Raw genomic sequence first — 12067 nt, 5'->3', positions numbered from 1 at the left:
GGTGCTTTCCGAATGGTTATTGGTGAAGGATGTGAGAAAGTATTCATTCTGGGCTGAGAAAGTGGAAAAACTCCATGTTTCTGTTTCTAAATCAACCACAAACATTCAATGAGTGTCTCCTACATTTGTAACATTACACACAAACATTTATTTTCTTGGTCTTCCTGTCCCTTCAAGGTCTGGATCATCTTTTTTCTTCCTTCTAATTCTCTCCCATAATAAGATTTTAAGTACTAATACTTTGTCAGTGTTTCAAGCTTATAGAGCACTTTGGCTTGTTTCGACCTCATAACTATTTAGTGAAGCAGATGAGTGGGCATAGGATTCCCCCATTTTATAGGTAAGGAAGCTCGGGATGAGAGAAGTTAAGTCACTTGCTCATAACAACTACTGTCTGCTAGGACTCTGCAGTAGATCTGATTCTAGGAATGGTTGAAGGTGCTCTGCCCATACTAGCTGTGCCACTATTTGAGCCATTTCATCCTCCTCCCTGACCATCCATCCCTCTTCCCTCCACGTTGACCACCAGCTTACTTTGTACTCATCTGCCATGGGCCGCTAGAGTTAGAAACCACATTACCCCCAATCTCCTTAGTAAAATATTGGTCAGAAACTAAAAAAGTCCAAGATACTTGCTTCATACATTCCTCCTGCTATTTTACATTTTCCCCACTATGGCGTCACTTGGGTTGGGTGTAGGGAGAGAGATTTCAAGCAGGGCATTGGTTCTAGGATTTGGGATAGTGAGCACAGCAGGAAGATGACAGAAGACACTCTGTTTTAACCTCTGGCTACTTGACAGCAACCAGGGACAACAGGGTCACCAGTCCTTCTCCTAAGGTCCACTGGGTCTTGGGCTCCTTCTTCTTTTTCTACCGCCTCCCCTTGTCCTACTTGTAATTATCCAAAAAGAATGAAAGTTTGCTCCAGATGCAATTGGAAATTCTCCACCTTTGTCCCTATTTCACAGTAGGATCTTGGGGCTAAGACCAAGGAGTCTAATCTTCAGACGGATACTTTCCCAAGAGCAGCAGCAAGAGCAGCAAGACCATCTTCCTGGTAAAATCTTGCAATCCTAGTAGTCTGACTTGGGCCACCATTAGTGCTGCCATGTGGAAGAGAATTTGAGCATGCATGGAAAGTATACCTGTAATGCCATTAGAGGACTCATGGGTGGTAGGAGATGGACAGATGTCCTGCCAGGCCTAATGATGAAGAGGAAGCATTAGTTTGCTAATGGTAAGGCTACTGGCTGGTAAGAGAAGGGTACTGGGCTTACCAGCATCGGGGACAGCAAAATGACAGCACCTACAAATAAGGTGAGTAAGTATAGATGTTGCTAAAAGGGAACATCCTGCTAAACACTGGAGAAGTCTTCCTGGAGGTGGACTCTGACTGTGTCCCAGCCAAGTCTTCTGCTCTATGGCAGAGTGAACCTACTCCTAACGAAAATCTTACCTATGTAGTGATTACCCCAGTGGTTTCAGCCACAACAGCAATGCTGACATGCAGAGGGCTCCCAGGGAGACAGACCCCGAGGAGCCTCAGGGATGCTTCTCATAGCCAGTCATCAGGCTGAGCAGGGTCTTTTGAGTGATAATCAAATATTCTCATCTTGGCTTATTACGTGTAAGAAATTGGGCAAATTATTAAATTCATTTGAGTTTCAGTTTCCCCATTTACAAAATGGAAATAATATCTATGTCAGAGAATGTTATAAGGAGCAAGTGAGACAATCTAAGTAAAGCGTATGGCCCCAAACTGTAAAATCAATGCTATTATTATGATCCTATAACTCACAGGGTGGAAGGACTTAAGTGTGTGGAGAATGTGTCACTATTATGGCCCATGGAACAAAGCATCCCATTTCACCAATACCTACATGGTCTTTGACAAACAACAGAGACCACCAAGAGGTTAATCGGCTTGGAAAGTGGTGTGATAATTCTGTATAGTGGGGTCAAAATGGATCTTCGAGTCAGAAGAGATGCTTTTTTTGTGGATTTTTAAATTAAGCTTCTAACCAGGTAGCAGGCACTGTGCAGCTCTTGTAGTGGGGATGAAATGAGCACCATCCTCAGGGTCCCTGCCCTCATGAAGCTTAAGGTCTAGTCAGGAAGGCAGATATTAAAGAAGTGATCCTATAATAAATAAGTGCTTTGAACTATGACTACAGTGTACTACAAGAGCAGCTTGCAGGGTTGGGGTGGGGTCTGGGTTAGTCTGAGGAATTCTGCGAAGGCTTCCCTGAGGAGGTGATATTTAAGCTGTTAATGAGGTGACCATAGCATGAGGTGGGGATGCTTAGGAGGGCATCTCCAGGCAGAGGGAGCTGGGTGTGCTTGGTCCTTGAATTGAAAGTATTTGAACAAGTTTAAAGAATGCAGTCAGGCCAGCATAGCTGGAGCACCATGAGTGAGAGGGAGGAGGACGTGAGATCTGGGTCTGAGACCCAGCTCTGTTATTTATTGGCTGTGTGACCTTGGGCAGATGATTTAAACTTTCTGGGCTGCAGTTTTCTCGTCCAACATAGAGAAATAGTTGAAAGGATTAAGAGAGATGATGTGAGTTCTTTGTAGATTATGCACCAAGAAGGTATTATGTTTCTGTGCTGATCTAAGTGTAATAAATACTGGAAGCATCTGAAGGTGTGTATGAGTCACGCTGGCATTTAGAATTTCAGAGTGATGGTATGGAAGGATAGGGCAGGGAGAATTAAAACCAGCAGGTGTTTGTTTACTCCAGATTGCTAACAGCAGAACCTGCTTCACATCTGTCCCAGGCTTTCCCTTCTGCTGGGGTCTGAAGGGGACATATGGATCTCTGGGCCAGGCAGGACCCACTGTAATAGGGCCATGGATGTGGACCTGGTTAGGTCTCCTTTATGAGGATCCTTGCTGGTGTTTTTATGGTATTTCCACGAATAGAGTTTCTAGTTTGTTGCCTCAGATGTGTTCATTGGGCTCCTAAAACACCTATTTGTAAATATTTTCTCATGTTTATAAACTCAGTTCCACACACCCTTTTCTGTAGTTCTAAAATCCACAATGCTCTGAAAACCAAAAATTTTGTTTCTGGCTCATTTGGTGGCAAAACCTGGCCTGACTTACATCCATTTTGTGGCAAAACCAGACGTGAACCTATTTATAGTCTTTATTTACTCCACCTACTATTAATAGTCATAGATTTTACTGCAGAAATGTAATTGTGTTTATTTTATTATGGGCTTTAGACCTGCACATACATATCAAATAGTGGAGTTTTCAGCGTTCTGTAGTTTCTGATAGAAAAATCTGGGTGATGTGTCTTTTTACTCTAAGTATTATTTGGTTAGGGTGCTGGTGTGCTTTGAATAAATGAGCAATCATTATAGGTACCTGAATTGGACATAACGGAAGAGACAAATCTGTTGGAGCAAAATGAACAAACAAAACTCTACCAACCGATGGCATACATGTATCATGATGCATATGCTTTTCAGATTGGCATGAATAATTATGTATAGATATTCACACTTGGTATATACTTAATTACATACATATTTAATTAAACATAATACTTGTTTATTTTGAAATCTTTAAAAATCCAATTCTCTCGCAGTTCCAGGAGTAGAAATGCTCACTAAGTTTGTGTTAGTGAGAATTGGACCTTTTCTAAATCTGTTAACCTGACCTCATATGTCCTTTAGAAGAAGGGACAAATAAGCCTACTATTTTCCTTTTTGTTGCTTGGGTTAACCAAGCATTTGATTATATTGTATTCATTTATTATAGAAGTGATAACTTATGGAGAAATCATTTATAAAGACAATTCACAGTGGCAACTTTGTAATCTGGTTATTGGCCCTAAGTACCTATGAGACAGTGTTCCCCACCTCAGAGTGTCTTGTGGGCAGGGGAGTAGGTATTTACAAGGTGGTTTTTAAATTTCAGTTAAGATTTGTGAATTCCAGACTGGGTTTCCCTGTATATGCCTGTAAAAGCATAATCGAAAAAGCTTTGTAATTTTCCTGTTTCTTTTTCCTGGCAAAGAACCAAGGCCGGAAATGTCAAGAATGTACAACTGAACTAGAATTGTGTGTGGGAAGCAATTGAAAGGATTTGTTAAAGAAAGATTTTCCTTCATCTCCCTACCTTTTTCTGGCCCAGTAGTTCTGGGTGCCTACTCCTATCAAGAAAGGAAGAGAGAGAACACATAAATGAAAAATGAGGGCCAGGGTGAAACAAGAGAGTCTTAGTGATATTAAAGTATGGAGGAAAGGGTTCAAGGCCTCACTAAAAAGTGAGAGTAAAGTCTGGTAGGTGAATAACTCATGTTTGAATTTCAAACATTTGTCTCATACTTTTTTTTAATAGCAAGAACTGTATAGGACAGAAAACTCGCCCTGAAGACAAGTCTTTCAACCTAACGTAAGAGGACATGAATATCTTCGCTTCACACACTGACCACTGTTACTTCAGATGGGAAAATGGAACCGAGGTGCAGTTTGACCTTTGGTAAAGAATGCCTTGGGGTGGAACTTGGGTGAGAGATGTGCCTTGAAACTAAGTCTGAATGCAGTGGACAGAATCTGGAAATGGACTAATAGATTTGAGTTCAAATATTGGCTCTGTCAGTTTTATAGCTGGGTGATCTTTGATTTGCTTCTGTTACATCACAGTTTACACAACTCCAAAATAAGGACATTCATATCTAGTTTGCATGGTTGTGCGAGAATTAAATTAGATACCCCTTGAAAGCACCTAGCTTCTAGCAGGTCGTCAAGAGATTAAACTACTTTGGTTAATATGTTTTCAGGGCTTGTGGGGTGCTAAGTTCTGGGCTATATGTTCTCAGGGTTGGGTAGAAGATGAGGCAGAGGAAAGGAAAGGAAGTGGAAGCATGGAAAATAAAATGAACAAGATTGGTCATTCTCAGGCAATCTGAGGAGGAAGTCCTCCATCTCTATGAAAAACAGTCAAAAACTGTAAAAGGAGGTGGTGTTGCCCATGGCACAAAGAACAACACGAATGAGAGAGGAAGGGTGGGATCACAGCCAGGACCTTTCTAGAGGAGAGGAGTTTTGTGGTTGGTGTGGAAGGAAAAGAAGGAAGTGGATTGGCTGTGGAGAGGGTGGGGTCAGGACCTCAACAAAGGCCCTCAGGAATATAGGTCAGGAATCTGGGAGGTGACACTGGAGGATGAAAAGGTGTGAAGGGAGGAAGTTGCAACTACTAGTGGAAAAAAGTCAGCAGTTTGTATAATGAGTATAATTGGAGTCTCTGTCCACATCCTCAAATGCCTCTGCCTAAATGAATAACAGATTTTTGGCTATACTGTTTCAACTTGCTCAGGAAGGTTTAAAAAAAAGAAACAAAAAAATGATTATAAAGTTAACATTCATAAACCACTTGAACAAAAATTGAACAAATATGAGAAAGAAAAGTTACCCCAAAATTCATGGCCCCAGAGGCATTTGCTGCTAACATTTTGATGTATTTTCTTCCAGCTTTTTAAAAGATATATACCACAGTTGTATAAATTTTGTACCCTGCTTTTTTTCCTCAAACTCTCATATTTTCTCATCAATGTCATTCCTCTTTTAAACATGTTTCCGTAACTATTCCTTTGCATGTAGACATTCCAATTTGCCAAATCAATACTCTGAGATTTGGACATTACAGTTGTTTTGTTTTCTGATTTAGCATTAGCAGCATGGCAATGAATATCACCAAGATAACTTTCGATTTCATAGAATCATAGACTCCTCTTTTCCAGGGGCCATTCCCTCCTTCCATCTTCCTCATTTCAGGCAGGACTCCAGGAAAGAAGAGAGACAAGTTGCCAGAATGAAAGACTAGATGAGGACCTTGAGAGCTTGTTTGTAGGCTCCCCATTGAGGGCCTACTCAGACACTCCCCTACAGAAAGACCCTGCAGGATGTGGCAAGGGTGTCCTCTGGGTGCTCAGCCATGCCAGGACCACATAGGAACACAGAGGGAGGGTGTCTGCCGGCCAGACAGCTGAACCAGCGTGCAGACCAGGCACAGAGTCAAGAAACTCGGCTTTCCAAAGCAGTCGGGGAAACTTCTCATTCATATGATGTTTTTCCTGGTGTCAATAACTTTGTTTTAGTTGACATCCTCATGTTTTGGTTCTGCCATGCTGAGAGGACAGGGCATTCACAGGAGGGGTGGCTGTCATTCTGAGTGGTTAGAAATCATGCCTCTCTTCTCCTTCTTTTCTGCCTGTTTTCTCACTCACTGGTTCTCAGCCAGTCCCTAGGGAACATTTTGAAAATTTGTGGGCTTTCTTTTTGTAATTATACTGATGGAGGGGGCAATATTGGCATTTATGGGTAGGGCAGGAGTATAAGATATTCTTCAAAGCATAGCACAGTGAAGAACTGTCCCTCGTCCAGACTCTCAAATGTCCCCTAGGACATTCATGCAGGTGAAAACCTGTATTTAATTATCTGAGCCTAGAATTTAATACGTTTTTAAAAAAACGTTTTTAATATACAATGAACTTTCTAGGAATGCAATTATAGTTCTGAGTAAATTTAGGGAAGATTGACTTTGTTACGGAGAGTTGTTCAACATTTTGTTAAATCGCTTCATTGATGGCAACATGCTGGAGGTAGTTGAGTCACCAGCTCGGCACCTGTATCAGCCTGCGTTTGTAGCAGTTCCAGCCCCGTGATTCTATGGGTAAATGCAAGCATCTGCTTACTTCATTATGACTTCTTGTGCAGTCAGGCCTCCACACTCACACTTTAAGGCAGTGTTCATGTCATTTTACTACAAATTACTTTTTTCATTTCTCCTTTATCTTACAGACAGGGAAGCATGTTGGTTTCTTAAAAGTTATGTGTGTAGGTAGGTTATATCATCTATGAATTTTAATTCAGCATAGTAAAGGAGTCATAAAATACTTGATATAAAAAGGGTTGAAGGTTGAGAACCTCAGTTCTAATCAGTCTCACAGTACTTGGCTTTTTCCCATCTCTTTCCCAGGACCAGCCAGAAAGGAGCTTTCCCCTGGCTCTGCCCCCCCCCCCCCCCACCAAAAGAGACCCCCTCTTGTCTCGAGCCCAAACTCACTCCTATGAATAACACACACACAGACGCACACACAGACACCACCAGGCAATAGCCAGGAGCCTCTGGAACTGTCAAAAGGCCTGTACTTCCCCACTCTGTCTCCAGAGCTTCCAGTTCTCCCTGAGTCAAGAAATATTGATTGCTAGGCCCTTTTGGAGTAGAAGATCATGCTGGCTCCTGCCCACTTGGAGGCTCTTTTTTCTTTTTCTTCCACTACTTCAATTTCTCTCCTTGATGCTCTCCTCCCGGTCTTTGCTTCCAGTCCTCCCTCTGCGTCCCCTTCCCGGTGCAGGCGAGTAGCAATGCTGCAGGACCCATGGAGCCGCTCTGGTCTCCCAGCTCTCTCTTCCCCACACAACTCTTGTGGCGCTCAGGTGGCTCCTGGCCTTCACCCCTCTCCTCCCGCCCCTCCGTTGTCTGACCTGGCTTCTCTTTTCACCCCCGTCGGTCTCGTTCTCCTCCTGGCCCTCGGCCTCTGCCTTTCTGCTCTCACCCTGATTCAGGGATGCCTTCTCTTTGTGCAACCTTCTTTCTTCACCTGCATCCCAGATTTCCTGTCTCAGCGCCAGATCCTCTGCCTTTGGCTCGGCTTCCCTCGCCCCCACCCCACTTCCAGTTGTCTTGCCCGCGGGTCCCCTCCCATGCGTGCGTGTGCACAGTCTCCCTCTCGCCTACCTCTCAGCCCAGCTCGCGTCCGCCACCCGCCCCCCGGCGCTGTGGGCGGTCCAGGGCGGGGCCGGATCCGGGGCGGCTCCTGGGGCTCGGGTTGTGGGAGGTGCCCTCTCCCCGGTCTCCCCCTCTCTTCCCCCCTCCCGGTCTTCTCCTGCACCCTCCTTCTTCCCTCCGCCCGGGAGCTTTCCCCGGTCCCCGGCGCCGCCTCCTTCCCTCCCGGCTCCCCGCTCCCGCGGCCGCCGCCGCCCCAGGGAAGGAGAGACGGGGGTGGGGTTTGGAGGAAGCGAGAGAGGAGGGAGAGACCCCGGCTGGGCTGGAGCCCGGATTCGAGGGGAGGAGGGACGGGAGGAGGGGAAAGGTGGAGGAGAAAGGAAGGGGGAGCGGGGAGGAGCGGCCGGGCCTGGGGCCTTGAGGCCCGGGAGAGCCGGGGAGCTGGGCCGGCGCGCCGAGGTAAGAGCCAGGGCCCGGGGGAACGGGGCTTGGAGAGGGGCGCGCGGGGGAGGGCCGAGCCGGGGGGCCGGGGGACTGGGGGAGACGGGGAACCGCGGGGAAGAAATAGGGGAGCGATGAGGCGGCCGAGCCGGAGAGCGTGGGTAAGCCGGGCTCCGGCGAGCCGCGGGGGCCGGGGGAGAGGAGGTGGTGAGAGGTGGAGTCCCGGGAGGGTGGGGGGGCCGAGGGAGGCAGGAGGAGGGTGGGGACAGGCTTTCTCTCCTCCTCTCCCCCCACCCCGCGCCGGGCTCCGCCCCCGCCTCCTCCGCGGGGCGTACTCCTCGTCCCCGGGCTGAGTCGGGTCGGAGCCTGGGAGGTAACGGGAGCGAGGCCCGGCCGCCTCCCGGTCCGGGCCGCGCCGGCGGGGATCGGTCCGGTCCTCACGGCCGCCTCTCACTCAGATGCTGCTGCTGCTGCTGCTGGCGCCGCTCTTCCTCCGCCCCCCCGGCGCGGGCGGGGCACAGACCCCCAACGCCACCTCAGAAGGTGCATCCTTCTCCGGCGACCTCGGGCACCCCTCCACCCCACTCCCCATTTCCTTGCACCCGCTCTTTTCCGGTCCTCATTACTGACCCTTCAGCCCGACAAAGCATCCCGGCCTGGCAACCCCGTCTGCTTGGACCCACTTTACCACTCCTGACCTCCTTTCTGTCACCCCACGTTATTACCTAGCACCCCTTTTCCCCTGCCCCACATTACTATACTAGGCCACCTTCCTGTGGCCCTGCATTATTTCCTCCACCCCACCCCTTTCCTGGCCCCACATTACTACCTCAGTTCTGCCCTTTCCTTGGTCTCACGTTGCTGCCCAGGTGGCCTTATAAGAACCCACGCTCTTCTCATCCTCATTCAACTCAAATATCCTCCTTTAGCCTTTCTTACCAATCTCACTTGCATATCATACCCCTACACCGATTTCTTAATTACTTTTCTCCGTTACCCCCAGCCAGCACCCTTCCCTCCGATTTGTAGGCTCTCTCGTTAGCCTTAACCCTGGCTCATTGCTTTCCATCTTTTAGCCCAGGGTTCTGTCCCCATCCCCACACCCAACCTTTAGCATCCCATCCCAACCCCTCTGTCCTCCACCTGCCCATTGACCACACCCTACGCTCCCCTGTCGCCCACTGCTGACTCTGCCTTTTCCTTTTTTCCCACCATTCCTCTCTTTATGCCTCCGGGACTCACCCCTCAGGTTGCCAGATCATACACCCGCCCTGGGAAGGGGGCATCAGGTACAGGGGCCTGACTCGGGATCAGGTGAAGGCTATCAACTTCCTGCCAGTGGACTATGAGATTGAGTATGTGTGCCGGGGGGAGCGCGAAGTGGTGGGGCCCAAGGTCCGCAAGTGCCTGGCTAATGGCTCCTGGACAGATATGGACACACCCAGCCGCTGTGGTGAGTAGCCTGCAAAGCCCTTACCCTCTTCAAGACCATTCCTCTTCCTGCCTCAAACTTAGCATCATTACTTGCAAGTCAGCACTTTAAATCCAGTGTAATTAAATTCACAAATACATTTATTGAACGACTACTGTGTAAGAGGGACTTTGCTGTGCACAGTTGGAGGCAGTAAAGTTAGCAGTCTGCACATTTCATTTCATCCTCCCTTCACTAGGCCATTGACCATTTGATAAAATAACTTGATTTTCATCTTGTGAGTTGTTCTCTTTGAGGATTATTAGTGGCAGAGTATGCAAAAACCTTCTAAGATAGTTCATCACATTTTCAAATACTCTTTCTCCAATGCAGAGATCATATATCCAAGAAACAAAACCCAGTTTAACATTAATATAAGCCAACTATAATAAGAAAGGCAAATCTGATTGTGCATCTAAAGTTACATACATCCACACATCTCAAAGCCAGAGAACCACCCACTGTAGCTGACTTTGAAGACATCCCATTTTATGTGCTTATAGCTCCATCTTGGGTTCCAACAATGGAAATGCTTTTCCCTTTTTTCTTTTAGGAATGTGTGGATGCTTACAGGGTTAAGGGAGGAGTGGAAGCTAGGAGGAATCCTTTTACACCTGAGTTCCTGCAGAGTAGGATGCTTGTGGACCCAGACCCAAATCTGAGCCCCCCCACCCTGCACCCCCAAGGGGAAGGAGCCTTCTTCAACTCTCCTCTCTCTTTATTTTCCTGTCTCTCCACAGTCCGAATCTGCTCCAAGTCTTATTTGACCCTGGAAAATGGGAAGGTTTTCCTGACGGGTGGGGACCTCCCAGCTCTGGACGGAGCCCGGGTGGATTTCCGGTGTGACCCCGACTTCCATCTGGTGGGCAGCTCCCGGAGCATCTGTAGTCAGGGCCAGTGGAGCACCCCCAAGCCCCACTGCCAGGGTGAGGGGAACAGCTGCCTGCATGCAGCTGATGAGGACGCTTGTGAGAGGATGGGAGTGGGGTGGGAATGGATGGTGGGAAAGGATGGGGCGCTATACATAGTAGGGGACTTTGGGGAGGCAGAGGTGAGAGCCCAACTCTTTCCTCCATCTGCCTGCCTCAAACCTCCTCCTGCAGTCTCCAGTTTCCTCTTTACCTACGTTGGGGGCTTCCTTCCTTTATCTTTTTCTTTTTATATCTCCTCCCTGCTCCCAATTCTTGGGTCTCACATTTTCTCTTTTTCTTTATGAATCTTGCCCACCATCACCCTTCTTAGGGTTTAAATACTCTAGTTTCCCCTACCCTCCATCCCTGTCTCTAAACTTAGAACTTTCTATGTATAACCCTCTTCTAGAATTGATCCCTCTCCATTTATTATATAACTGAATTATTGTAAAGACTCAGAAATAAATCATGTGTCGTATTTGGAAAAATTAATAAGATTGGAAAGAATATCTGGGGTGGAAAATTACCAGGGTGAAAATAAAAAGACTTAAAATTGGCGGTGGAACTGTCAAAGCATTAAGGACAACCCAGGGATGGGGTGGGAAGAGGATAGTCCTTTTCCATACCTCCCAGACAATCTCCATCATTCCTCAAGGGAATTGGTCTTGTGCCCACCTCCTTTTTTGCCATCTAGTTCTGCAAACTTCTCCCTTTCCTGGGCACCTAGATTCTCCCTTTGCTGTCTTCTCTCCCGGGATGCAGGCATATCTCATGCTTCCTCTACCCGTGTAGACTCTTTCAAGATGCTTGGACCTGGCTTTCCTCACTTAACTTAATTATTCTGCTTGTAGTGTACCATTGCATTCTGGAAATTGGGAGCCCCATCCTGGGGTGGATTTAAATTCGTTTACACAGGCCTCTTGTACTCTAATAATGTAGAGGGCTCTAATAATGGGTTCACATGATCATAGGTTTTTGTAAAAATGTCAAAAGTAAGATATTTTAACAGCAATAGCTTAAAACTAATTGTATTTGTAATTTGTAATTTTTTTCTCTTAAAGAGAGACCCCCAAATTTTATAATATTTAGGCTCCACAAAACCAGGATCTGCCCATGTCTTAGCTGTTGGCACTCCTGTCTCAAATTCTGTTGTCCTATGAAAAATAAAAGAAGAAAACCAGCATGTCCTGACCCAGAGCCCCACCTTGCTCTTATCCCCAGGCACCCTCCCCTCAGAAACGCAGGCTTCTGCTCTCCCCGGTCTTCGGCATGGACAGGTGTGGGAGGGGGCTGGGGATCAGGCCAGGGAAGCTGGGCGCCAGTGGTAACTCTTCTCTGATCCCCGTCTTTCCTGCTGCCAGTGAATCGAACGCCACACTCAGGTGAGATCATAAACCCTTATCGTGTGCACTGCGATCTCCTTACCCCTCACTCTTCACCCTTCACCCCCAGGGATTCTGCTGTAGGCTACGGGGTCTCACTCCTTCTCCCACCTCCCC

At 47.2% G+C, this 12067-nt stretch overlaps 1 protein-coding gene across 7 annotated transcripts in view; it reads left to right on the top strand.

Annotated features, from left to right (window-relative positions):
* Positions 1-7367: 7367 nt before the first annotated feature.
* Positions 7368-12067, top strand: part of GABBR1 (gamma-aminobutyric acid type B receptor subunit 1) — a 29136-nt gene continuing 24436 nt past the window's right edge. For 2 of the 7 annotated variants that reach the window (XR_011429661.1, XM_023624578.2), the window contains exons 1-5: positions 7827-8204; positions 8645-8729; positions 9436-9639; positions 10398-10583; positions 11930-11950. Coding sequence is in view for 5 of the 7 variants with exons in the window: in XM_023624578.2 (XP_023480346.1) it covers positions 8645-8729; positions 9436-9639; positions 10398-10583; positions 11930-11950 (496 nt within the window). In the remaining 2 variants the exon portion in view is untranslated. Of the gene's footprint in view, positions 8205-8303; positions 8348-8644; positions 8730-9435; positions 9640-10397; positions 10584-11929; positions 11951-12067 lie in introns of those variants that run through there. The other 5 variants (XM_023624581.2, XM_023624580.2, XM_070244353.1 and 2 more) reach the window with 4 other exon arrangements.

The sequence above is a fragment of the Equus caballus genome, chromosome 20, assembly GCF_041296265.1.
Source record: "Equus caballus isolate H_3958 breed thoroughbred chromosome 20, TB-T2T, whole genome shotgun sequence".
NCBI classification, from domain to species: domain Eukaryota; kingdom Metazoa; phylum Chordata; class Mammalia; order Perissodactyla; family Equidae; genus Equus; species Equus caballus.
This window is presented reverse-complemented; position numbering and strand designations above follow the sequence as displayed.